Source organism: Lissotriton helveticus, chromosome 1_1, assembly GCF_964261635.1.
Source record: "Lissotriton helveticus chromosome 1_1, aLisHel1.1, whole genome shotgun sequence".
Lineage (NCBI taxonomy): Eukaryota > Metazoa > Chordata > Amphibia > Caudata > Salamandridae > Lissotriton > Lissotriton helveticus.
In genome coordinates this window covers 1,154,868,507-1,154,892,639 of record NC_136057.1, presented here as the reverse complement: position 1 = coordinate 1,154,892,639, position 24,133 = coordinate 1,154,868,507, and the positions used below count along the sequence as shown (strand labels likewise).

At 38.2% G+C, this 24,133-nt stretch overlaps 1 protein-coding gene across 1 annotated transcript in view; it reads left to right on the top strand.

The window, feature by feature from the left end:
* Positions 1 to 24,133, top strand: part of SLC26A5 (solute carrier family 26 member 5) — a 395,647-nt gene that overhangs the window by 288,848 nt on the left and 82,666 nt on the right. Inside the window, exon 11 of the mRNA XM_078679017.1 lies at positions 22,356 to 22,433. Within this exon, the coding sequence (XP_078535143.1) occupies positions 22,356 to 22,433 (78 nt within the window). The remainder of the gene's footprint in view (positions 1 to 22,355; positions 22,434 to 24,133) is intronic.

Here is a 24,133-nt window from a genome sequence, read left to right as displayed (position 1 = left end):
CCTGATGTGGATATGAAATTTAAACATCTGCCATCTTGGTGATGGCAGACTTAGGAACTCTGGGACAGGGTTATGTCGACTTCCCACAAGAAGTGGTCCTACAGGGGGTATAGTGACCCCAGGCGTAAGTAGCCATTGGCTACTACCAAACACTCCCCTAAAGGCCTTCACAACAATGTTATTGTAATGAAATGATCTGTTTTCTCTATGTGCTTTGCAAAAGTTCTCAAGTATGTATTTTTAGCCCAATTGCAAAGATTTTTATTAATCATGCAATAAAGAATTTACTTACTCCCCTAAATCTAGTTTTTAGGGGAGCCCCTGGCACCAGGAAATCAGATTCCTGCCAGACAAAGAAGGACATTGAAGAGCAGCGAGAAGCCAGGACTGTAGAGAACCAACTGACTTGGCGCCAACCCTGTCGGCCTGTCTGCTCTTGGAAACGTGCTCCAAAGTTGTCTCGTCCTGCAGCTGCTGTGCCTCCAAAAGCCTGGGAGGACTGCCTGCCTTCAACAAAGACCCTGGAACTCCTGTGGAGTAGCAGAACTGCTTCCCTGCATCATGTAGGCACTCCAAAAGAACTGAGAGGACTTCGGACCATCGTAAACCCGACACCGAAACCACCACTGCACCCGTGCCCCCTTAGCCTGAGTTGAAGTGGGCCAACAGTGCCTGCATGCCCCCCCCCACCTCCCAGAGACAAAGCCCACCTTGAGTTTGCCCACAGTGGACTCACCGACGCCACCTGAGGTATTTATTAAGGACAATGGGGTACAGCTTACTTCTAACCAGATGCAAAATCTTCTCAAGGAAATGTCCCTAAGACATCTCAAAACAGCCCTATACTGTCCAACAGCGTATGGAATGGTAGAACTTGTGAATCGAATGATAAAAGTCTTTATGCAAAGGGCAGAAAAGGCAAGTTCCAATTGCTAAAGATATACTTAGCTGGGAGGTGAACAACGTAACAGTGGCTGATGTGTTATTGAGCAGACCATTCAATGCAAATTTGGGCCAGTTGAATTCTGCTAACGCCAAGGTTAGAAACTGCCCTATAACACAATACTTGCATTGACAATTCTTAGTAAATCAGTGGGAATATACAATTGTTTTATTTAGGCACTTTCATGTCAGATTTGGCTGGGTATGATATGAAAAGATACCACAGAATGATCTACACAGATTAGAGGGCGAAAGACTTTGGCTGGAAGATCTTGGTCATTAGAAAAGAGCAAGTTAAGAGAGTGTCTATCTTTATATGAAAACATGCAGAAACTGTGTACATTATTCATGTCAAAGAAATGTAAAGTCTTAAAATCTGTAATAATTTCTCAGAAAGAGGTAGCATACTCTGAGAGAGAACCAAAAGTATTAATTGAAAAGTATGGAAATAAAATGGGGCAGAGGATTCAGACTATGACCAAAGCTTGGCATAGAAGAGACCTAGTAGTTGGACTCAACTTAAAAACCATAAGCTTCGTGCTTCATCATGACATTTCCTCCTCCCGCTTTATCATGATTGTCTACAATTTCGTGTTCTTTTGCAAAAAAACATCAGAACAAGATGTTACCAACAGCACCAACCCCAGCAAGAGAAAGTCATGTAGATAATGAAGCCAAAAAATAGGAAGTCATGTGGACAAGGAAGGCTTCAATCCCATGAGCAGAAATCAAATAAAAATGAAGCAACGCCTGGTCACCAGCCAGTGATATTATGCAAAAGGTTCTATATTTGTTAAATTCTACGAATGGTGACAGTATACACTCGACAAATTAAATACAACAGTATAAAATTATGACAGTACCAAATACTGCCTAAATAAACAGATACTGTTTAGGAATGGCGCACTGTTCACTTGCCCCGTGGGTGCTATTAATTTAAACCTATAATGTAAATCCTTTATCTGAAACCAATTTCATTAAATCGTGCTCTAAATACGAAAAACTATTGTTTTTAAATAAACAATCAAAAACACGCTAGTCCACTCTGAAAACGTGTCGTAATTCTTCTTTTATTCTTCTTCTTTACACTTGAATTCCTTGAGTTTTCTCGTGAATGCATTACATCATGTATCCACGCCTTGACAGCAAGTTTATGTGGTTTCCCAATGCATTTCGGTATATAATACCTTCATCAGGGGAATTCTACAATGAAACAACAGAAACTAGTACATATGTCCATCAAAACTTCAATAGGGATCGGATAGACCAACACTTATATGCTAAATGATTGGTTGTCATGCTCATTAAAAAATGAATCAAATGGTGACTATGTGCATAAAATCACGTTTCCACATCCACGAACCAAACCACTACGTGCTTGACATCGTGCTACCTTAACCCTGTGCTGAAAAAACACTGTGCTGAAAAAAACTGTGCTGAAAAAAACACACACTTTCTGGCTTTCACTGACCTGTATATGGCTGTCTGCCTGTAAAAAAACATCAAATGTAATGTAACTACCTGTGCATAACTTACTACCCGTTGTTAACTTGCAGTAAAGTGGTGTAGATTGTACCTGTATTTCACTTTAACTTCTCATCGTGAATGACCATGTGACAATTTACCGGCTCGGAAACTTCGTGTTTCGGTGCTACATCAAAAAAAAAGAAACTCTAATGACCTGTCTCACTTGACGTGCTCGTGATCCCATATATTAAAACTAGAGTCCTAAGCTCTTACCTTACTACCGCTATTCTTATCAACGAGATCCGCTATCTGATGTCGGCTGGGTACTCTTCCGGCGTACGGATACCACCATGCTTCACTCTAGTCACACGCTGGATATACAAGTGCGTCTGGCGTCATTACACCAAACATTGAAGAAGCACCACGATCCCTCCTTCAAACAACGCTCCGCCATCTTTACCTAGTTTTTACTTGCATTGCTGTAATCGTAAACAACGTAAATGTGCCTTGCTCATTAATACCAATGCCTAAATGAAAATTACTCATTACAAATGGTGCTGGTGTGTAAATAGATGTACCTATGATCTGCTACTCTAGTATTAAAGTCCATGAACTTGTGTTGTGTCAGGTATACATCCATAAAAATACTAATTTAACCTATTTGATTCATGTTTCAACCATCGACCAACCAACTGTTCCCTTTCACATAATATGCATAAATACATTATAACAGAATGCAGAAATATTTTATAAAAAACATAACATTTCTAGTTTGTCATTAAGCCAACAAGGTTCTAACGTATTCAAGTAACGAATCCAAAATGTTTCTCTTTGAGACAAATGACGGTTGACATCAGCATGTGACAATTCATCCAATTTCTCTAACACAGTAAAACGTAATTGTGGAATAGAGTGTTGCCTGTCCTTCCAGTGAACTGCCAGATTAGATTTGGGATTGTTGTTTCTTATCAAACTCTTATGTTCCGTAATGCGAATTTTTACTTTCCTGGTGGTTTTACCTACATACACCAGCCCGCAAGGGCATTTAATGGCTTATACTACCATGTGCGTGTTGCAGTCTGCTGTGTGCCTCAATTTGATATGTTTACCTGTGTGTGGGTGTGTGAACACATCCCCTATGATCACATTACCACAGTGACTGCAGTTATGACATTTAATCATCCCTTTGTGGTGTAATTAATCAAGCTTACCACTACCTCGTTTAAAAATCTCTTTCAAGTTTTGTGACCTCGTGTGGGCAAACAAAGGTGTACCTGTGAACACATCCTGAACATTTTTCTCCTGTTCAATAACTTCCCATCTTTTTAAAATGCTTTTCTTGATTTCTCTGTCTGCTGTAGAATGTTTTATAACAAATACCTCCCTCTTGAGAGGTGCCTTTACAGTCTTTTTAGTAGAACTGATGGAGACGGTAATTTCTTCTGGTAGTTTCTCAATGCAAAACCCTCATGCTACCTCTAATTTACCGCTCAAAAGGTGATGGGCCCTTCACACCATGTATTACCTTCAGGAGACTTTAAATAAAGATGAACAGTCAAAATACAATTATTATTGTAAGCCAATAATGAGAGTTGTTGAGTATTTTAAAGGGTTTTATTTTCTAGTCAAAAGTTAAGTTTTTCTCTGACCCTTTATTCATTAGTAAAATATCAATCAGGTTACAGAATTTGGAAAACAGGAAAAATATCAATAATACAGAACACATTACAGTCTGCATGTAAGCATAACATGTAGGAAAGAAAATGTGGCGCAAAAGTCTTAAAAAGTTTCTAAGAAAAATAGTCTTGCATAGCTAATCAATAATTAAATAGTTGGGAAAAAATCTCCCATTAAGAGAAATAAATGCATAAAACAAATAAATCTTTTTAGACATAATTAATTAGTCAAAGTAACTCAGTGCTGCCATTGTGTTGCTTTATTATGCTTGACACTTCAGGCAGATAGCTACAATCCATTCCTTGTCCAATCTGTTGTTCTGCACTTATTATCTTTGAGACCACATTATGATCTGATTTCAGAGAAACTGGCAATCTATACCTGGGCATCAGTCTTTGCAATAACACATTTGCCACTATGCAGTTGTCATTTCTCTCAAAAACAGTTCTGATACAACCCTGTTGTGCTGCTTCAAAAACATTTTCTTGAGCCTCTTTTAATTCAACTGTGAAGATTCCATTGAATGTACATGCTAACAGAACACAAAAATTGTGCAACTGAATTAGCATTTCTCTCTCCCATGACAACAGTGACTCCCAATTGAGCAGATATACTGCATGTTATGGTAAGGGCAATCAATTTCGAATTTTGGGCTGAGGTAATAACTAAAAGCCATGAAGCTTTGACAACATCATGTATAAGGAGCACAGCATGTGCTGCTTTTAATGTGTCACCTTTCAAACTTGGGCCATCTACAAAATGGACATTGTTGGGCTGACTCAGATGTTCATCTTTAAAGTCTGAATTTGGCTGTATGCATATTTTCATGATATTTAGACACTCATTTTCAGTTTCATCATAATCCAATTGATTTGCTGACATTTCTGTGAAGATAGGGTCAAAGGTCATTGGGCAATACATCACAGACCTTTGAACACATTCATCTTTTTCAATAGGCAATGAGAGAGCGCAGACCTCCCTCTCACTGCAAATTAGTGTATTTTCTTTTAAATAAACTTTAATTCCTAGTGCTGGGGCGCGACAATTTTTCTCTTTCAACTCTAGGAATGCTTTTGTGCAGTTGTTGTCCAATGGAAGCGGATCAGACACACCTGAGTGTGTCAGCCTCAGTAAAGGCTTAGCCACTAGGGAAAGGTTTAGTAACCACTCTCTACAGTAGCTAACCATTCCCAAAAATGTCCTGGCTTCTTTCTGAATTTGAGGTGTATTCATCTTGGAAATTATTTCCACCTTCTCTGGTGACACCTTTCTACCTCCCTTTCCAATTTTGTGTCCCAGACATTCATCTTCTTTTTGACAGTACTCCTGACTATTCTCATGCAATGGCACTGTGACATGAACTTGGCAAAAATCAATAAAAGTAAGCCATTCTTCAGCACATGGAATGTGAAAAAATATATTGGCTGGATTCGGTACCACAGGACAACATGGAAAAAATATGCCTTTAATCTCCTGCACTATTCTGTTATTTTCATTTATTTTCTGTGAACCTGTGATCAGAAAGTTACACAAACTTCCAATCAGTTCCATCAAAAATCCTTTTACTGGTAAAGTTCCTGCAACTGATTGTGTTCCTGAATACATGTCATCTGGTTCTAATTTTAATAAGACGTGTTCTGCACATTTTATTAACCTGGCATCCTTCTCTGTGAACTCTCTTATTTCTGTGTTTATTATTTTTTCCAAAGCAGAAGGTAATTTTTCAACAGTTTTTTATGAAAACAATGCTACAACTGTCTCTTGTTGGGCCATTTTAAAATATACATCCTCATCAGGAATCTGAAAAATAACATTATCTGGTGTACAGTAATCTGTGCTGCTTAATTTGCAAAATAATTGTTTTCCTGCTAGGCCTGAGTCACAGACAACAGTTTTGTAATTTTCCTCAAATGGGCCTAATTTTGGTGCACACTTTTCTAATACTGGGTTTGTAATTTCTTTCTTTAAAACCCCTGCAACTAAATCTGGACTTTCCACTACCTTCACAATGGACTTGGTAAATTCAGAATTGTGAGTGTTAAAACTCTCATTTGCAAAAAGAGCAACCTGTTGGACTGGGTTCTGTTTTTGTCTCTGGAAACAATTCACATATACTCTGGGCAACTTATTTAAATTAATTTTAGCATTTTCCTTATTTTGTGGGACCATTTGTGCTTGACAAATTCCTGCCATTGGTACCTGTACTGACATTTGCATTTGCTTAACTAGCATATTTTGCACCTGCATTTCTCCATGTTTTTGTGCATCATGTTTAAAGGTATTTTCCTTCATCCACTGCTCAAATCTGTTATAAAGTTGGCAAAAGGACACATTTTCCAGCAGTACAACATCCATACCTGAATTTGCACTAACCAAAACACCTTTACTTCCATCCTGTGTTCTTTTAATCTGTACCCAATCAACATCCTTTGCTGGCACTCTGCCCTTCAGGAAATAAATCACTGCTATATTTTCCTCCATAACAACAGAAAATGATGGTGCATTCATGCAAACCCTTTTCACTGTCTCCTCACCTGGCCCTTGAACAACAACTTTAGATTCAAACCACAATTTAGTCAGCATGGCAATATAAAAGAAAATTTCCAAATTAATGCACAACTCCTTCAATACTTCATCAAATCCATCAACTTGTGGGTACCACAGCATAAATGTGTCTCTCAATTGTGGTATTGTGTTCAGAAATGCTGCAAGTTCACTTTTATTCTGTGGCATATGAACATGCACTTCTCCCACCATTTCTCTCAATGAGTAAGCAAAAGCTTCTCCCTCATTCTGCTTATTATTTTTCTCAACTATCTCAACTAGATCTGGTGGCTTCTTTTCATTATCCAGTTTCCTTGCTAGGTCTGGTGTTTTCTTTTTCTTCTCATGTTTTCTTGCCCACTTGTCTCCTAATTTTTCAAACCCATTGCATTTAAACATATATTTTATTTCTGCAATGTGCAATTGCATTCCTGAAGAACACATTTTCTCATTTGCTTCATCATCCATGTGTACCCTGAAACTTTTCTGAAATGGAAAACTTCCTGAAACATCAGTTTCATATTTTTGAGCCAAATCCGTCAGTCCATTATGTGTAGTTAATGCACATGCAGCTGTTTCCATACTCAGGGAAATTAATTCTTTTTCCTGACACAGGTTCACATTTTCATTATTTAAACAGCAAGGACTGTTAATTTCTTCATGTTCACATGTTAAATTTAAAACACTAAGCTGTCTCTCTTTTTCAGGGCTTGTGGTAATATGTTCTCCCATGTTTTCTATCTTTTTAATCGCTGCTGCTTCCTCAAAGCAGGTTTGAAAAATCTCATTTTCAATTACATTCATTTTATCCTGGGCTGCAGATGTTGTAAATACCATTTTCTCTCACCTTTCAGTGCTTGGGGTAATTTCTGTTCAATAATCTCTGTATTCTGAGTTTCTGAAATAAACCCTTCCATAATCACTTTTTCTGCAGCTCTTTCAACCTTTTCAGTAGGGACCATATTAATTGGGACAGTCATAATTTTTCTAGGCATTATCTGTGCATCTGCAGTTTGCAATTCTTGAACTAAATCAGGCACATTTGAAGCAGTAACACCTGGAGGTATCACTGTCAGTACTGAATCAACAGGTAGTGGTTCAATCTGAAATGTCTGCACAGTTCTCTCAGTCTGTATTTCTCTCTGTTCAACAGAAGCAGTAGCCACTGTACTACTTACTGGTGCACTATTTTTAGTATTTTTCATGGGAACCACATAAAGTGGTGGACACTCAGTTAACAATGCATCCATTATTTCATCCCCTGAATCATTATTTATTTGAAGCTCTTTATCATCACTAATTCCCTTCTCCTGCATCTGGTGCTTTACCTTTTTATCCTCACTTGCTTTCTCTCTTGCTGTCTTTTCCCACATGCTTAAGGCCTCAAATTGTGCAGCTTTAGATGGTGTCTTTATTTCACATAACACTTCCCTTAATTTGTCAATAATTTACAATTCAAAAGTACCATCTTTTGGAAACCTCAAAGCACCCTCTTTTTCAGTAATCTTGCACCATTGGTGAACCCACATACATGTATTTTGTCCCAAATTGGTAGACATAAAATGCACAGGTGTTCCTTCAGGAGCATCACCAATAAAAAACAAATTTTTCACTTTACCTCCTAACAGCTTCTTTAAACCTTCAAACATTTTCATTTTTGCAATAGTTCAATGCAATTTCTTTTCTCCAAAGCTGTCAGTCTCAATTTTAGTCAGTTTTACTCCTACCACTGACCCTCCACAAAATCTTACTGCAATATTTCTCTTAATCAATAACTCTGTTAGTAACAACATAAATACATTCGCTACTCTGTCTGTTGTGCTAAATAAAGGATAGATTTATATTCACTGCGAGTAACACATTCTGCTTACTCTTCACAAAGTAAGACCTTCCGTTTACTCTTCAAACACTACAGGTAAATCCCTTCCGCTTACCTTTCACTCAAGCTCAGAAGAACCTGCTACTCCTTTGGACTTATCCTTCAGGATATATCTTAGTCCAAAGTTTCACCAGCGAACACTTTTGCTGTCAATCAAGCTCAGAAGAACCTGTTACTCCTTTGGCTTATCCTTCAGGATATATCTTAGTCCAAAGTTTCACCAGCGAACCCTTTTGCTGTCAATCAAGCTCAGAAGAACCTGCTACTCCTTTGGTGTGACCCTTTCTAGGTGATATCAGACCAAAGTTTCACCAGCGAACTCTTTGCTATCAATCACTCACACAGAAAATAGTCCCTAATTTAACACTGCCAGCCCTCCTTAGCTTCTCAGTGTTATTCCAACAGACGAGTAACCTCAGTGCAGTGTGGCTTCCATTTACCACCCACTATTCCTTCCCGGGATTCCACAGGTGTGCATACCTGCGTGTTCCAGACAACATAGAACAAGACACTAACTTAACATGAAGAGTTAAAACATGTAATCAATAACCAAAAAATATGTCCTATGAAATTACCAATATAATCAATAACACCATCAATTCAAAATGAGCAAAATATCACCAACAGTAAAAAATCCTTACTATTTTCAACACTTCAAAAATACATGCTAGCATATTAACAACATTTCACAACCCTATTGATACTCACACCACTTCTTGCATCACCTGCCAGTACTGCTTTGCCAGTCTTCAGGTTCTGAGCATTGGAGTCAGGAATCAGGACTTGGGCCTTTATCTAACTTGGGCAATTATTTTACTTCCCTCTTAAGGTCAATGATCCATTAGTTGAGTAGTTGATGGTGAAATCAATAATCACTAATCACCAAACTAATCAATAATGACCAACCTCTGCTTACCAAAAACTGATGGAGACGGTAATTTCTTCTGGTAGTTTCTCAATGCAAAACCCTCATGCTACCTCTAATTTACCGCTCAAAAGGTGTTGGGCCCTTCACACCATGTATTACCTTTAGGAGACTTTAAATAAAGATGAACAGTCAAAATACAATAATTATTGTAAGCCAATAATGAGAGTTGTTGAGTATTTTAAAGGGTTTTATTTTCTAGTCAAAATGTAAGTTTTTCTCTGACCCTTTATTCATTAGTAAAATATCAATCAGGTTACAGAATTTGGAAAACAGGAAAAATATCAATAATACAGAACACATTACAGTCTGCATATAAGCATAACATGTAGGAAAGAAAATGTGGCGCAAAAGTCTCTAAAAGTTTCTAAGAAAAATAGTCTTGCATAGCTAATCAATAATTAAATAGTTGGCAAAAAATCTCCCATTAAGAGAAATAAATGCATAAAACTAATGAATCTTTTTAGACCTAATTAATTAGTCAAAGCATAAACTTAAAGTTTAGCATCTAATCTAAAGAGCCTTTCTATCTGTTGCTGTTCATGTGCATCTCTGTGTCTAAAGAGCAAAAAGGAGGGAGACAGCCCGCCCTTCACAAGACCTCAAAGGAATGCGGCCTGATGTGCCAAGATATGACGTGGAAGCAAGAAACCTCCCCCTGAATCTCCTCGGACGCAAACCTGCCCTTCAGCAATCTCCCGAGACGTTTCTCGTACCTAACCCATAGAAGCCAGCTGAGCTGAGAAAAAAGTAGACAGCCCCCATCCAGAGAGGACAGTATTTATACCCTAATTATTGGCAGAGTACACAAAGATGTAGCACTTTTCAGGAGAACCTTACGTGATTGGTCAGTCATAAAGGCATGAGTTCACAATACCCTGACTCATTCTAAAATCCTGACTTCACCAGTTTTTAACAAAAGAAACATACATGCATAACTACATTTATAAACATTTGCAACATTTACTAGGAAAAATGTTTCATTCTAATTCATCCTTCCTTCCACAGCGTAGTCAGAACGGATACTTTTAACTAACTGGTACATTGGCACAGTTACAAAAATGTACAGTTCAGGTTGTCCTTGACTTTTTGTCATGAGGAAAGCTGCCACAGTCTGCGCATGCTCCCTTCTCATTAAATTGCAAGTCATGATGGATTCACAGGCAGCCATGTTTTGTGTAGGCCCCAAAAATAAAACAAACACAAAGATAATATTAATTTCATGTAAATCAGTCCATTATGTTTCCCAAGTGCATTATTAATTCACACACACATTATAAAAAGAGGTGTTATTAACTGAAAATGTTTATCAAAATATGCAACAAGTCAAAGTCTATTAAGACAGGAATAATAAATCTAAATTACATGGATGAGCTGGGAAGAGAGAAACACATTCAATGAATCTTCAAAGGTAAAAAGGCCATTTTTTCTCTACATTGCAAAAAACACATGTTAATTCAGCAAAAGCATTTTCAGACTGAAGTGAATAGGCCTCACTTTCATGTTTTTCATGTGCCATGTTTTTAACCTGCACCAAAATGTGCGTGGCAATTTAAATGCAGCCTGTCTGAAGCACAAAAAATAAAACAATGCATGACTGCAGATGAAATCTGCTCCATCAATCCACCCTTCTGATAATTCAAATCATAATAAAATGATTTATAATTCATCACACATATTTAATTTCACAAGTGACAATATTTTATTTTTTTTGAGTATTTTTTATTTTTTTTTTAAATTGCAAAAGCTGAGCATATAAGAATGTTACTTCTATTTCTAAGGCAAACACAAGTCTGGTCTGTAATCAGATCATATATAGCCACGCTCAATTGTTTTAGTGCAGAGTTCTGTAAGTAACTTCTTGGAACAGTCTTCTTTAAAATAAGTAACTAAAATAATAAAAAAGGAGAATTCACCAGGACAGTTTCAGCATTTCTTTGCTCATTGTCATCAGCTTGTCATCAGTATGGCTCATACTTTCCATGCAAATTGGACTACTTAGGTGCTGTGAAACTGTGACAGAGCACCATCAATCCTTTGCACTTTTTCAACCAAGGCCTTTCAATCTTATTTTCACTTTGATCAGATTCAGATGTGTCACCACAGCATCTCTCAGATCAAAACCGTTGCACCATCCATTATGCAGATCTTGTGTAGCAGCTGCAATCTGGTGAGAAACTGCACACTGTACATCAACCAGACCTACACAGCAATGGCTAGTGTTCTCATCAGTGTTTTCCACAAGTGCATTTGCATATGCATTTTCAAGCCACTTTGGTGATGCTGAAAAACAGTCTTTTACAAAAGGTAACTCAGTGCTGCCATTGTGTTGCTTTATTATGCTTGACACTTCAGGCAGATAGCTACAATCCATTCCTTGTCCAATCTGTTGTTCTGCACTTATTATCTTTGAGACCACATTATGATCTGATTTCAGAGAAACTGGCAATCTATACCTGGGTATCAGTCTTTGCAATAACACATTTGCCACTATGCAGTTGTCATTTCTCTCAAAAACAGTTCTGATACAACCCTGTTGTGCTGCTTCAAAAACATTTCCTTGAGCCTCTTTTAATTCAACTGTGAAGATTCCATTGAATGTACATGCTAACAGAACACAAAAATTTTGCAACTGAATTAGCACTTCTCTCTCCCATGACAACAGTGACTCCCAATTGAGCAGATATACTGCATGTTATGGTAAGGGCAATCAATTTCGAATTTTGGGCTGAGGTAATAACTAAAAGCCATGAAGCTTTGACAACATCATGTATAAGGAGCACAGCATGTGCTGCTTTTAATGTGTCACCTTTCATAATTGGGCCATCTACAAAATGGACATTGTTGGGCTGACTCAGATGTTCATCTTTAAAGTCTGAATTTGGCTGTATGCATATTTTCATGATATGTAGACACTCATTTTCAGTTTCATCATAATCCAATTGATTTGCTGACATTTCTGTGAAGATAGGGTCAAAGGTCATTGGGCAATACATCACAGACCTTTGAACACATTCATCTTTTTCAATAGGCAATGAGAGAGCGCAGCCCTCCCTCTCACTGCAAATTAGTGTATTTTCTTTTAAATAAACTTTAATTCCTAGTGCTGGGGCGCGACAATTTTTCTCTTTCAACTCTAGGAATGCTTTTGTGCAGTTGTTGTCCAATGGAAGCGGATCAGACACACCTGAGTGTGTCAGCCTCAGTAAAGGCTTAGCCACTAGGGAAAGGTTTAGTAACCACTCTCTACAGTAGCTAACCATTCCCAAAAATGTCCTGACTTCTTTCTGAATTTGAGGTGTATTCATCTTGGAAATTATTTCCACCTTCTCTGGTGACACCTTCCTACCTCCCTTTCCAATTTTGTGTCCCAGACATTCATCTTCTTTTTGACAGTACTCCTGACTATTCTCATGCAATGGCACTGTGACATGAACTTGGCAAAAATCAATAAAAGTAAGCCATTCTTCAGCACATGGAATGTGAAAAAATATATTGGCTGGATTCGGTACCACAGGACAACATGGAAAAAATATGCCTTTAATCTCCTGCACTATTCTGTTATTTTCATTTATTTTCTGTGAACCTGTGATCAGAAAGTTACACAAACTTCCAATCAGTTCCATCAAAAATCCTTTTACTGGTAAAGTTCCTGCAACTGATTGTGTTCCTGAATACATGTCATCTGGTTCTAATTTTAATAAGACGTGTTCTGCACATTTTATTAACCTGGCATCCTTCTCTGTGAACTCTCTTATTTCTGTGTTTATTATTTTTTCCAAAGCAGAAGGTAATTTTTCAACAGTTTTTTCTGAAAACAATGCTACAACTGTCTCTTGTTGGGCCATTTTAAAATATACATCCTCATCAGGAATCTGAAAAATAACATTATCTGGTGTACAGTAATCTGTGCTGCTTAATTTGCAAAATAATTGTTTTCCTGCTAGGCCTGAGTCACAGACAACAGTTTTGTAATTTTCCTCAAATGGGCCTAATTTTGGTGCACACTTTTCTAATACTGGGTTTGTAATTTCTTTCTTTAAAACCCCTGCAACTAAATCTGGACTTTCCACTGCCTTCACAATGGACTTGGTAAATTCAGAATTGTGAGTGTTAAAACTCTCATTTGCAAAAAGAGCAACCTGTTGGACTGGGTTCTGTTTTTGTCTCTGGAAACAATTCACATATACTCTGGGCAACTTATTGAAATTAATTTTAGCATTTTCCTTATTTTGTGGGACCATTTGTGCTTGACAAATTCCTGCCATTGGTACCTGTACTGACATTTGCATTTGCTTAACTAGCATATTTTGCACCTGCATTTCTCCATGTTTTTGTGCATCATGTTTAAAGGTATTTTATTTCATCCACTGCTCAAATCTGTTATAAAGTTGGCAAAAGGACACATTTTCCAGCAGTACAACATCCATACCTGAATTTGCACTAACCAAAACACCTTTACTTCCATCCTGTGTTCTTTTAATCTGTACCCAATCAACATCCTTTGCTGGCACTCTGCCCTTCAGGAAATAAATCACTGCTATATTTTCCTCCATAACAACAGAAAATGATGGTGCATTCATGCAACCCTTTTCACTGTCTCCTCACCTGGCCCTTGAACAACAACTTTAGATTCAAACCACAATTTAGTCAGCATGGCAATATAAAAGAACATTTCCAAATTAATGCACAACTCCTTCAATATTTCATCAAATCCATCAACTTGTGGGTACCACAGCATAAATGTGTCTCTCAATTGTGGTATTGTGTTCAGAAATGCTGCAAGTTCACTTTTATTCTGTGGCATATGAACATGCACTTCTCCCACCATTTCTCTCAATGAGTAAGCAAAAGCTTCTCCCTCATTCTGCTTATTATTTTTCTCAACTATCTCAACTAGATCTGGTGGCTTCTTTTCATTATCCAGTTTCCTTGCTAGGTCTGGTGGTTTCTTTTTCTTCTCATGTTTTCTTGCCCACTTGTCTCCTAATTTTTCAAACCCATTGCATTTAAACATATATTTTATTTCTGCAATGTGCAATTGCATTCCTGAAGAACACATTTTCTCATTTGCTTCATCATCCATGTGTACCCTGAAACTTTTCTGAAATGGAAAACTTCCTGAAACATCAGTTTCATATTTTTGAGCCAAATCTGTCAGTCCATTATGTGTAGTTAATGCACATGCAGCTGTTTCCATACTCAGGGAAATTAATTCTTTTTCCTGACACAGGTTCACATTTTCATTATTTAAACAGCAAGGACTGTTAATTTCTTCATGTTCACATGTTGAATTTAAAACACTAAGCTGTCTCTCTTTTTCAGGGCCCGTGGTAATATGTTCTCCCATGTTTTCTATCTTTTTAATCGCTGCTGCTTCCTCAAAGCAGGTTTGAAAAATCCCATTTTCAATTACATTCATTTTATCCTGGGCTGCAGATGTTGTAAATACCATTTTTCTCTCACCTTTCAGTGCTTGGGGTAATTTCTGTTCAATAATCTCTGTATTCTGAGTTTCTGAAATAAACCCTGCCATAATCACTTTTTCTGCAGCTCTTTCAACCTTTTCAGTAGGGACCATATTAATTGGGACAGTCATAATTTTTCTAGGCATTATCTGTGCATCTGCAGTTTGCAATTCTTGAACTAAATCAGGCACATTTGAAGCAGTAACACCTGGAGGTATCACTGTCAGTACTGAATCAACAGGTAGTGGTTCAATCTGAAATGTCTGCACAGTTCTCTCAGTCTGTATTTCTCTCTGTTCAACAGAAGCAGTAGCCACTGTACTACTTACTGGTGCACTATTTTCAGTATTTTTCATGGGAACCACATAAAGTGGTGGCCACTCAGTTAACAATGCATCCATTATTTCATCCCCTAAATCATTATTTATTTGAAGCTCTTTATCATCACTAATTCCCTTCTCCTGCATCTGGTGCTTTACCTTTTTATCCTCACTTGCTTTCTCTCTTGCTGTCTTTTCCCACATGCGTAAGGCCTCAAATTGTGCAGCTTTAGATGGTGTCTTTATTTCACATAACACTTCCCTTAATTTGTCAATAATTTGCAATTCAAAAGTACCATCTTTTGGAAACCTCAAAGCACCCTCTTTTTCAGTAATCTTGCACCATTGGTGAACCCACATACATGTATTTTGTCCCAAATTGGTAGACATAAAATGCACAGGTGTTCCTTCAGGAGCATCACCAATAAAAAACGAATTTTTCACTTTACCTCCTAACAGCTTCTTTAAACCTTCAAACATTTTCGTTTTTGCAATAGTTCAATGCAATTTCTTTTCTCCAAAGCTGTCAGTCTCAATTTTAGTCAGTTTTACTCCTACCACTGACCCTCCACAAAATCTTACTGCAATATTTCTCTTAATCAATAACTCTGTTAGTAACAACATAAATACATTCGCTACTCTGTCTGTTGTGCTAAATAAAGGATAGATTTATATTCACTGCGAGTAACACATTCTGCTTACTCTTCACAAAGTAAGACCTTCCGTTTACTCTTCAAACACTACAGGTAAATCCCTTCCGCTTACCTTTCACTCAAGCTCAGAAGAACCTGCTACTCCTTTGGACTTATCCTTCAGGATATATCTTAGTCCAAAGTTTCACCAGCGAACACTTTTGCTGTCAATCAAGCTCAGAAGAACCTGTTACTCCTTTGGCTTATCCTTCAGGATATATCTTAGTCCAAAGTTTCACCAGCGAACCCTTTTGCTGTCAATCAAGCTCAGAAGAACCTGCTACTCCTTTGGTGTGACCCTTTCTAGGTGATATCAGACCAAAGTTTCACCAGCGAACTCTTTGCTATCAATCACTCACACAGAAAATAGTCCCTAATTTAACACTGCCAGCCCTCCTTAGCTTCTCAGTGTTATTCCAACAGACGAGTAACCTCAGTGCAGTGTGGCTTCCATTTACCACCCACTATTCCTTCCCGGGATTCCACAGGTGTGCATACCTGCGTGTTCCAGACAACATAGAACAAGACACTAACTTAACATGAAGAGTTAAAACATGTAATCAATAACCAAAAAAATATGTCCTATGAAATTACCAATATAATCAATAACACCATCAATTCAAAATGAGCAAAATATCACCAACAGTAAAAAATCCTTACTATTTTCAACACTTCAAAAATACATGCTAGCATATTAACAACATTTCACAACCCTATTGATACTCACACCACTTCTTGCATCACCTGCCAGTACTGCTTTGCCAGTCTTCAGGTTCTGAGCATTGGAGTCAGGAATCAGGACTTGGGCCTTTATCTAACTTGGGCAATTATTTTACTTCCCTCTTAAGGTCAATGATCCATTAGTTGAGTAGTTGATGGTGAAATCAATAATCACTAATCACCAAACTAATCAATAATGACCATCCTCTGCTTACCAAAAACTGATGGAGACGGTAATTTCTTCTGGTAGTTTCTCAATGCAAAACCCTCATGCTACCTCTAATTTACCGCGCAAAAGGTGTTGGGCCCTTCACACCATGTATTACCTTCAGGAGACTTTAAATAAAGATGAACAGTCAAAATACAATTATTATTGTAAGCCAATAATGAGAGTTGTTGAGTATTTTAAAGGGTTTTATTTTCTAGTCAAAAGTTAAGTTTTTCTCTGACCCTTTATTCATTAGTAAAATATCAATCAGGTTACAGAATTTGGAAAACAGGAAAAATATCAATAATACAGAACACATTACAGTCTGCATATAAGCATAACATGTAGGAAAGAAAATGTGGCGCAAAAGTCTTAAAAAGTTTCTAAGAAAAATAGTCTTGCATAGCTAATCAATAATTAAATAGTTGGCAAAAAATCTCCCATTAAGAGAAATAAATGCATAAAACAAATAAATCTTTTTAGACCTAATTAATTAGTCAAAGCATAAACTTAAAGTTTAGCATCTAATCTAAAGAGCCTTTCTATCTGTTGCTGTTCATGTGCATCTCTGTGTCTAAAGAGCAAAAAGGAGGGAGACAGCCCGCCCTTCACAAGACCTCAAAGGAATGCGGCCTGATGTGCCAAGATATGACGTGGAAGCAAGAAACCTCCCCCTGAATCTCCTCGGACGCAAACCTGCCCTTCAGCAATCTCCCGAGACGTTTCTCGTACCTAACCCATAGAAGCCAGCTGAGCTGAGAAAAAAGTAGACAGCCCCCATCCAGAGAGGACAGTATTTATACCCTAATTATTGGCAGAGTACACAAAGATGTAGCATTTTTCAGGAGAACCTTACGTGATTGGTCAGTCATAAAGGCATGAGTTCACAATACCCTGACTCATTCTAAAATCCTGACTTCACCAGTTTTTAATAAAAGAAACATACATGCATAACTACATTTATAAACATTTGCAACATTTACTAGGAAAAATGTTTCATTCTAATTCATCCTTCCTTCCACAGCGTAGTCAGAACGAATACTTTTAACTAACTGGTACATTGGCACAGTTACAAAAATGCACAGTTCAGGTTGTCCTTGACTTTTTGTCATGAGGAAAGCTGCCACAGTCTGCGCATGCTCCCTTCTCATTAAATTGCAAGTCATGATGGATTCACAGGCAGCCATGTTTTGTGTAGGCCCCAAAAATAAAACAAACACAAAGATAATATTAATTTCATGTAAATCAGTCCATTATGTTTCCCAAGTGCATTATTAATTCACACACACATTATAAAAAGAGGTGTTATTAACTGAAAATGTTTATCAAAATATGCAACAAGTCAAAGTCTATTAAGACAGGAATAATAAATCTAAATTACATGGATGAGCTGGGAAGAGAGAAACACATTCAATGAATCTTCAAAGGTAAAAAGGCCATTTTTTCTCTACATTGCAAAAAACACATGTTAATTCAGCAAAAGCATTTTCAGACTGAAGTGAATAGGCCTTACTTTCATGTTTTTCATGTGCCATGTTTTTAACCTGCACCAAAATGTGCGTGGCAATTTAAATGCAGCCTGTGTGAAGCACAAAAAATAAAACAATGCATGACTGCAGATGAAATCTGCTCCATCAGAACCTCTCTCTGCACTGACATGGCCTTACGCTTTGCATCTTGTAAAATCTCCAAGGGGTAACCCCTATCTTCATATGCCTTAGATAAACTTTCCATCTCTTGCAGTCCCTGAACCTCATCTGAACAGATCCTCCGCACCCTCAGAAACTGAGAGAACGGTAAATGGTTTTTCAATGATGTGGTGTGAAAACTTTGATAGTGCAACGCACTGTTCCTGTCAGTTACTTTCTTGTACACTCTTGTGCTCAGTCTGTGTGCTTGTTTCTCAATTAGAATATCTAAGTAATTCATTGTGTTTGCGTCAATAGAATATGTAATCTTGATGTGATCATGACATGTATTTAGAATACTCAATTCTCTGGTCAACTGGTCATGTGTGCCTTTCCATACAATGAGTATATCGTCAATGTATCTGACATACAATTTCAAATGATCCGACCATTGTGCTTTTTGCAGTATGTGCATATCTTCAAATCGAGCCATGAAAATATTGGCAAACGTGGGTGCCCCAGTAAAACCCATGGAGGTCCCCGTTCTCTGCAAATAAAATGATTTTTGCCAACAAAAATATCCATGGTACAAACAAAAGTGTAACATTTCCAACAAAAAAACATTAGTACCCTCCTCATAATCATGTTTCAACAACATCCATTCTACTACTTCTATTCCCTCCTGATGTGGAATAGATGTGTACTGTGCTGAAATATCAATGGTACACAGTAGTATTTGTTCATCTGGTGAAATGATGACTTTATTGATGTGTTTTAAACAATCTGTTGTGTCTTGTATGTACGTGGTCCATTGCTGAACCAGTGGCTGCAAAAAGTGGTCTAGGTATTTCCCAAAAGGCTCGTGCATTGACCCGCATCCGGCCACGATGGGCCTGAACGGGGGATCTACTGCATTTTTGTGCATCTTCGGGAACATATAAATATATGGTCTCCTCGGATGCTGTATTGTTAAAAACTTCTGAGTCTGTTCATTTATCCAGCCCATGTTTCTAGCTCTTTCCTGGATTTGTGCCAAAACTGCTTGGAATCGGACCGTAGGGTCTGTGCCTAGTTTAATGTACGTGTTCTCATCATTGACATGCTGGTCAACTTTGGATTTGTAATGTTGTTGATTAAGAACCACTAAGGCTCCCCCCTTGTCTGCTGGCACTATTTTGATTGTGTCATTATTGGCCAACTGATTTAAAATATTTCTTTCAGTTTTGGTTAAGTTACTCCTGCCCTTCAAGTTATGAGAAAGGCTCTCTAAATCTTTTTTTACCAAAGTCTCAAATAAGTCCAATGCTTTGTGGGAAAATGGTGCTACGAATGTGCTCTTGGGTCTAAAAATATGTTGTTCTCATTGTAACCCCTGCTGTGTATCACTGTCTCCTGAGGTGACATGAAAAAACCATCTCAAACGCAATTTTCTCATAAATTTAAATAAAGACACCTCTGTTTCTAGTGGGTTGGTTCGGTAAGTCGGCACAAATGTCATACCTTTGTTTAAGACATGCAGTTCTTGCTTACTCAATGTGTAATCAGAAATATTCATTACTAGTTCCTCCTGCTTCGGGACTTTTTTTGCTTGTCCCCTCCTTGTTCGTTTTGTTTGGCTGCGGCATTGTCGTCTGGAGGATGGTTCGATGTGCGGCCTACCTCTAAAAAAGCCTGCTTAGGTGTAGTGCTACTACTTCCTTGCTCCTCAGTGCTTACACTTGTGCTGGGTGTCGGTCCTAGGGGTGCCCTAGTGGGTAAGGTGTCTGATTCAGTGGCTATACTTTCTTCTGAAGTGGATGCATCTGGTTTCTTGAATACTCGCCTTAGCGCATACTGATCAGCCCAAGTGTAGACCTCGTCTAACTGTAGTCAATAGTATCACGCTTAAACTTGCGCAACTTGCGCTCATGTACCTCTTTGGTGTGCTCCTCTAGTTTATCATTAATCTCTTTAAGTGTAGTTGCCAATTCATCTTCTGTCAAACGTTTAGATAATTCTGTTTGCATTTCCTGAATTTCTATTTCCAACTCTTTTAAAATGTTCGACAATTCTTCTATAATGAGCAACATAACATCTAAAGAACACTTATTGAGAATGGCGAACCATCTCAACATGAATGGTTTATTGAATTTAAAAAGCATCGGTCTTAAAGCTATTCGTAAACCTCCCGGAATACGTTTTACCTTGTGGTACTAGATCAAGGTGGTGGCGTGAAGCCTTTGATTGATTTCTTTTCTAAGTGTATATTGCAATTGCTTTATGACCTGTGCTGTTGATCCTGGTCTACTGTGAAAATCCCTAACATCCTTACTCAATGTGTATATGTTTTCTGCTTCTTCTGTGGTGTATGCTTTTACTTCTGCTTGGTTAGGCGTTATATGTGCAATTTCTTCAAAATCCATTATCAATGGGTGCTGGGTATCAATCGAGCCAACAGGGTATAGATTATTTAAATGTGTATGATGCCCTGCACACCCTCAGTTTATCAAAGTTAAATATGTGTATCAAATTAATCATTCATCATATGAATGATTAATTTGGTACACATAATTAACTTTGATAAACTGAGGGTGTGCAGGGCATCATACACATTTAAATAATCAGTACCAAATACTGGCAATTCAAAATGGCAGTAAATAAATATGGTGCTGGCTCAAAATTGTGGTTATTAAATGTAGCTTCTCCACAGAGAAATGTGACAACAAAGAAGGAGTCTAAGATATGCGGAAAAAAAATAATTATCAGAATCATGTGGCAGGTTTTTCCCTCTTTTCTCATGGAGCTCCAAATCATTGTGTCATCTACACCTGTCAAAGTGATTCCTAAAGTCATGTATCTCCTTCTATACAATCCAAAAACATAAATGCCCAGTAATTAGACTTCATGTACCCTCAGTCATTTCACAAAGTTCAAAAAGGGCTGAGGTACGTGAACGTGATAAAAGGATGCTATGTTCCATTCATTCAGGATGGTGCGGCCAACTAGGGGCCTTTCGTTTTGTGACTTGATAACAGCTTAGTGATGGTGTGGGGATGGATGATAGGAGGAGGGACTGGTGTGGTCAGGGTCAGGCAGCGTAGTTGATGGCAGCATATCCAACCAAGAAGATATCTAACCAAGGAGAACATATATCAGGACACAATGGTTGCATTTTAAATTAGTTTTAGTGTAACACGATGGATGTTGATTATGGAAAATTGGGCAGTACATGCTGGTGGCAATGCAACATTTGGGGTCTGACCAAAAAGGAAGCAATTGAAAAAAAGGAAGAGGCAAAAAAGAATGTGACTTTATGTTGAACTTTCCATGCCCTGCCTTTTGAGTCCCAACGCAGTTCTGCATACCTTGTAAATCTCTTTCAAGAGCACAAAATGCTTCCTTTTATGTCCCATACGCAACCATAAATTCTCAGGTGCTTTACACATAAAACAAGGTGCTGTGGCAGAGGAGGAATACTGTTGTGTGCTCACCACTCAGGATGGTGAGGTCATGCCTAATATTGTGGTTACTGCTATGTTGTTGACCAGAGACTAACTGACAATTCATGATGAATTGGGGGCTTTAAACCATGCGCAGGTTGGTGGATCTACAAGGGGTATGGTTTTAGTAGGAAGAGCTGGTGACTGGTAAGGTATCTGGTGGGGTCATGGAAAAAAAGTAGCCTAGGAATCCAAATTGTGGGTACGTTTTAAGCAATCTAGAGACACTTAATTTCAAAAAGTATGACACACATTTCTTCTGCCAGAAGTGCAGAAGAAGTATGTTTTGCATCGCAGAACACAAGAGACCATCTTTGTATGGACACTTAAATGGATATTTTAATGTGATTTGTCTTTCAGATTGCAGGTCTCTTAAATTGATATTTTAATGTGATTTGTCTTTCAGATTGCAGGCCTCTTGTCATCAATTTTGGTATTGCTGGTTATTTTAGTGATTGGCTATCTGTTTGAACCATTACCGCAGGTATGTAAAATGTGCTAAAATGTGAAAACTATACCATTTGTATTAGGCATTATTTAGATGTACCCTCAGTATTAAAAATTAATGTACCACAAATATACATTTTCAGTGTTTTGACATTTCTTTTTAATTTTCATGCAGTGGTGTTTAAACATCACTGAAGGGGATTTGTTGCACGGATATAAAAGTAAGAGCTGAGCATAGATTTATCTCAACCCATTTCTCCTACCACTACTTACAATATGAGGTGTCCTCCCTCCCATCTAGGCAGTATGTGGCCCAATTTGAACAATTTAAACTTTAAACCTACCCTCCTTCGGCAGTATTGACCCTCCCTTTAAATGGGCAGTAAGTGACAAAAGGCAATTCCAGTTTTTCCTTGTCTGCTTCTCCAGAAATTCATGACTTGAACCTTATGGTCAGGCTCTGAAGATCCAGCGTAAGGAACGTAAGGTAAGTTATCTGGTGTTGCCGGGAACCTGGTGTAAGTTTCAAACCATCAAAGTTTTTCCCTGATGTACAGCCCTGCCAAGTACCCCTCATTAGGCATTAGACTAATGCATTTTAATGTGGTGGTCTGCATAACTGCATTGAAATGCATCATCACACGTTTTTAGCGCCTTGACTACCTGTGCGTGCTGAGCCTGAGTGAACTAAGCAGCTATTGACTGTTAATCGGGCACCGGTGTGATGATAATGGCAACCTCACATGCTGCCACACTGGTGATCATACTGCTGCACACTGCTGCACTTTAACATGATAGGCATAAGCTTTCCCTGACTAAGGCAGTCACATCAAAATGCGCTGTTGCCAGAAAAGCTGTAAGGAGTCCTCCTACTGAAAACCAGAAGCTATAGTGATCATCTGGAATTTGACTTTCAGGCAGCTTACACTGCATATGCCATCTTTTTTAGCAGTCTTACATAAGTATCAAATGCACCAATTAACATCCAATTTCTTTTTTATGTTTTACAGTTAAGCACTTGCAGTTAGGGTCTTTTGATAGCCCCAAAATATCCTAATATCAAAAAAAGATTTTAAAAAACAACAGGACTTCATACAAATTGACTATTACTTTGCTCCTAATAATACTTTCCCAACAACACATGCACATTAGCTGGAACTTTTTACTAACATCCAACAAAGCTCAATCATGTTTTATCTCTGACCATCATGAATGACAGTTATTTTGCATCTGATGTATATCATTACCAACCTCCGACTATTTCTCATCAACGGACAGTAGACAAATTAATAACTTAAAAGTTGTAGAGGGAATAGGTTAGGCCATAGCAGTCACTTTTCCTCTTCAACTATCATATGGAGAAGTGTGGCTCACTGGTTAGAGGCGGCAGACCCGTAAGCAGAGAACGGCCCGGGACCAGGGTTCGATTCCCGACGCGGCAGGGTCGTGGACCAGGGTCAGCGGACTCGATAATTCTCGCCTCGGTGCCTACTCTAGTCAGAGACCACACGCGGCAACTCTGGGCATCAGCTTGCCTCATCTTCACAACGGCCCCCCCAGATTGCCGGGGATGCTTGGTCGCACCTTAGAGATACCCATCTGGGACCATCTCTCAGGGTGAGCCAGGATGGGTTCCCCAGCGGTCGAAGCGTGGAGATACTCCTCCGAGAGTCGATTCCTAGCGCTATATAAACCCGCAATAATAATAATAATAATAATAATATGCCACTGCCCAAT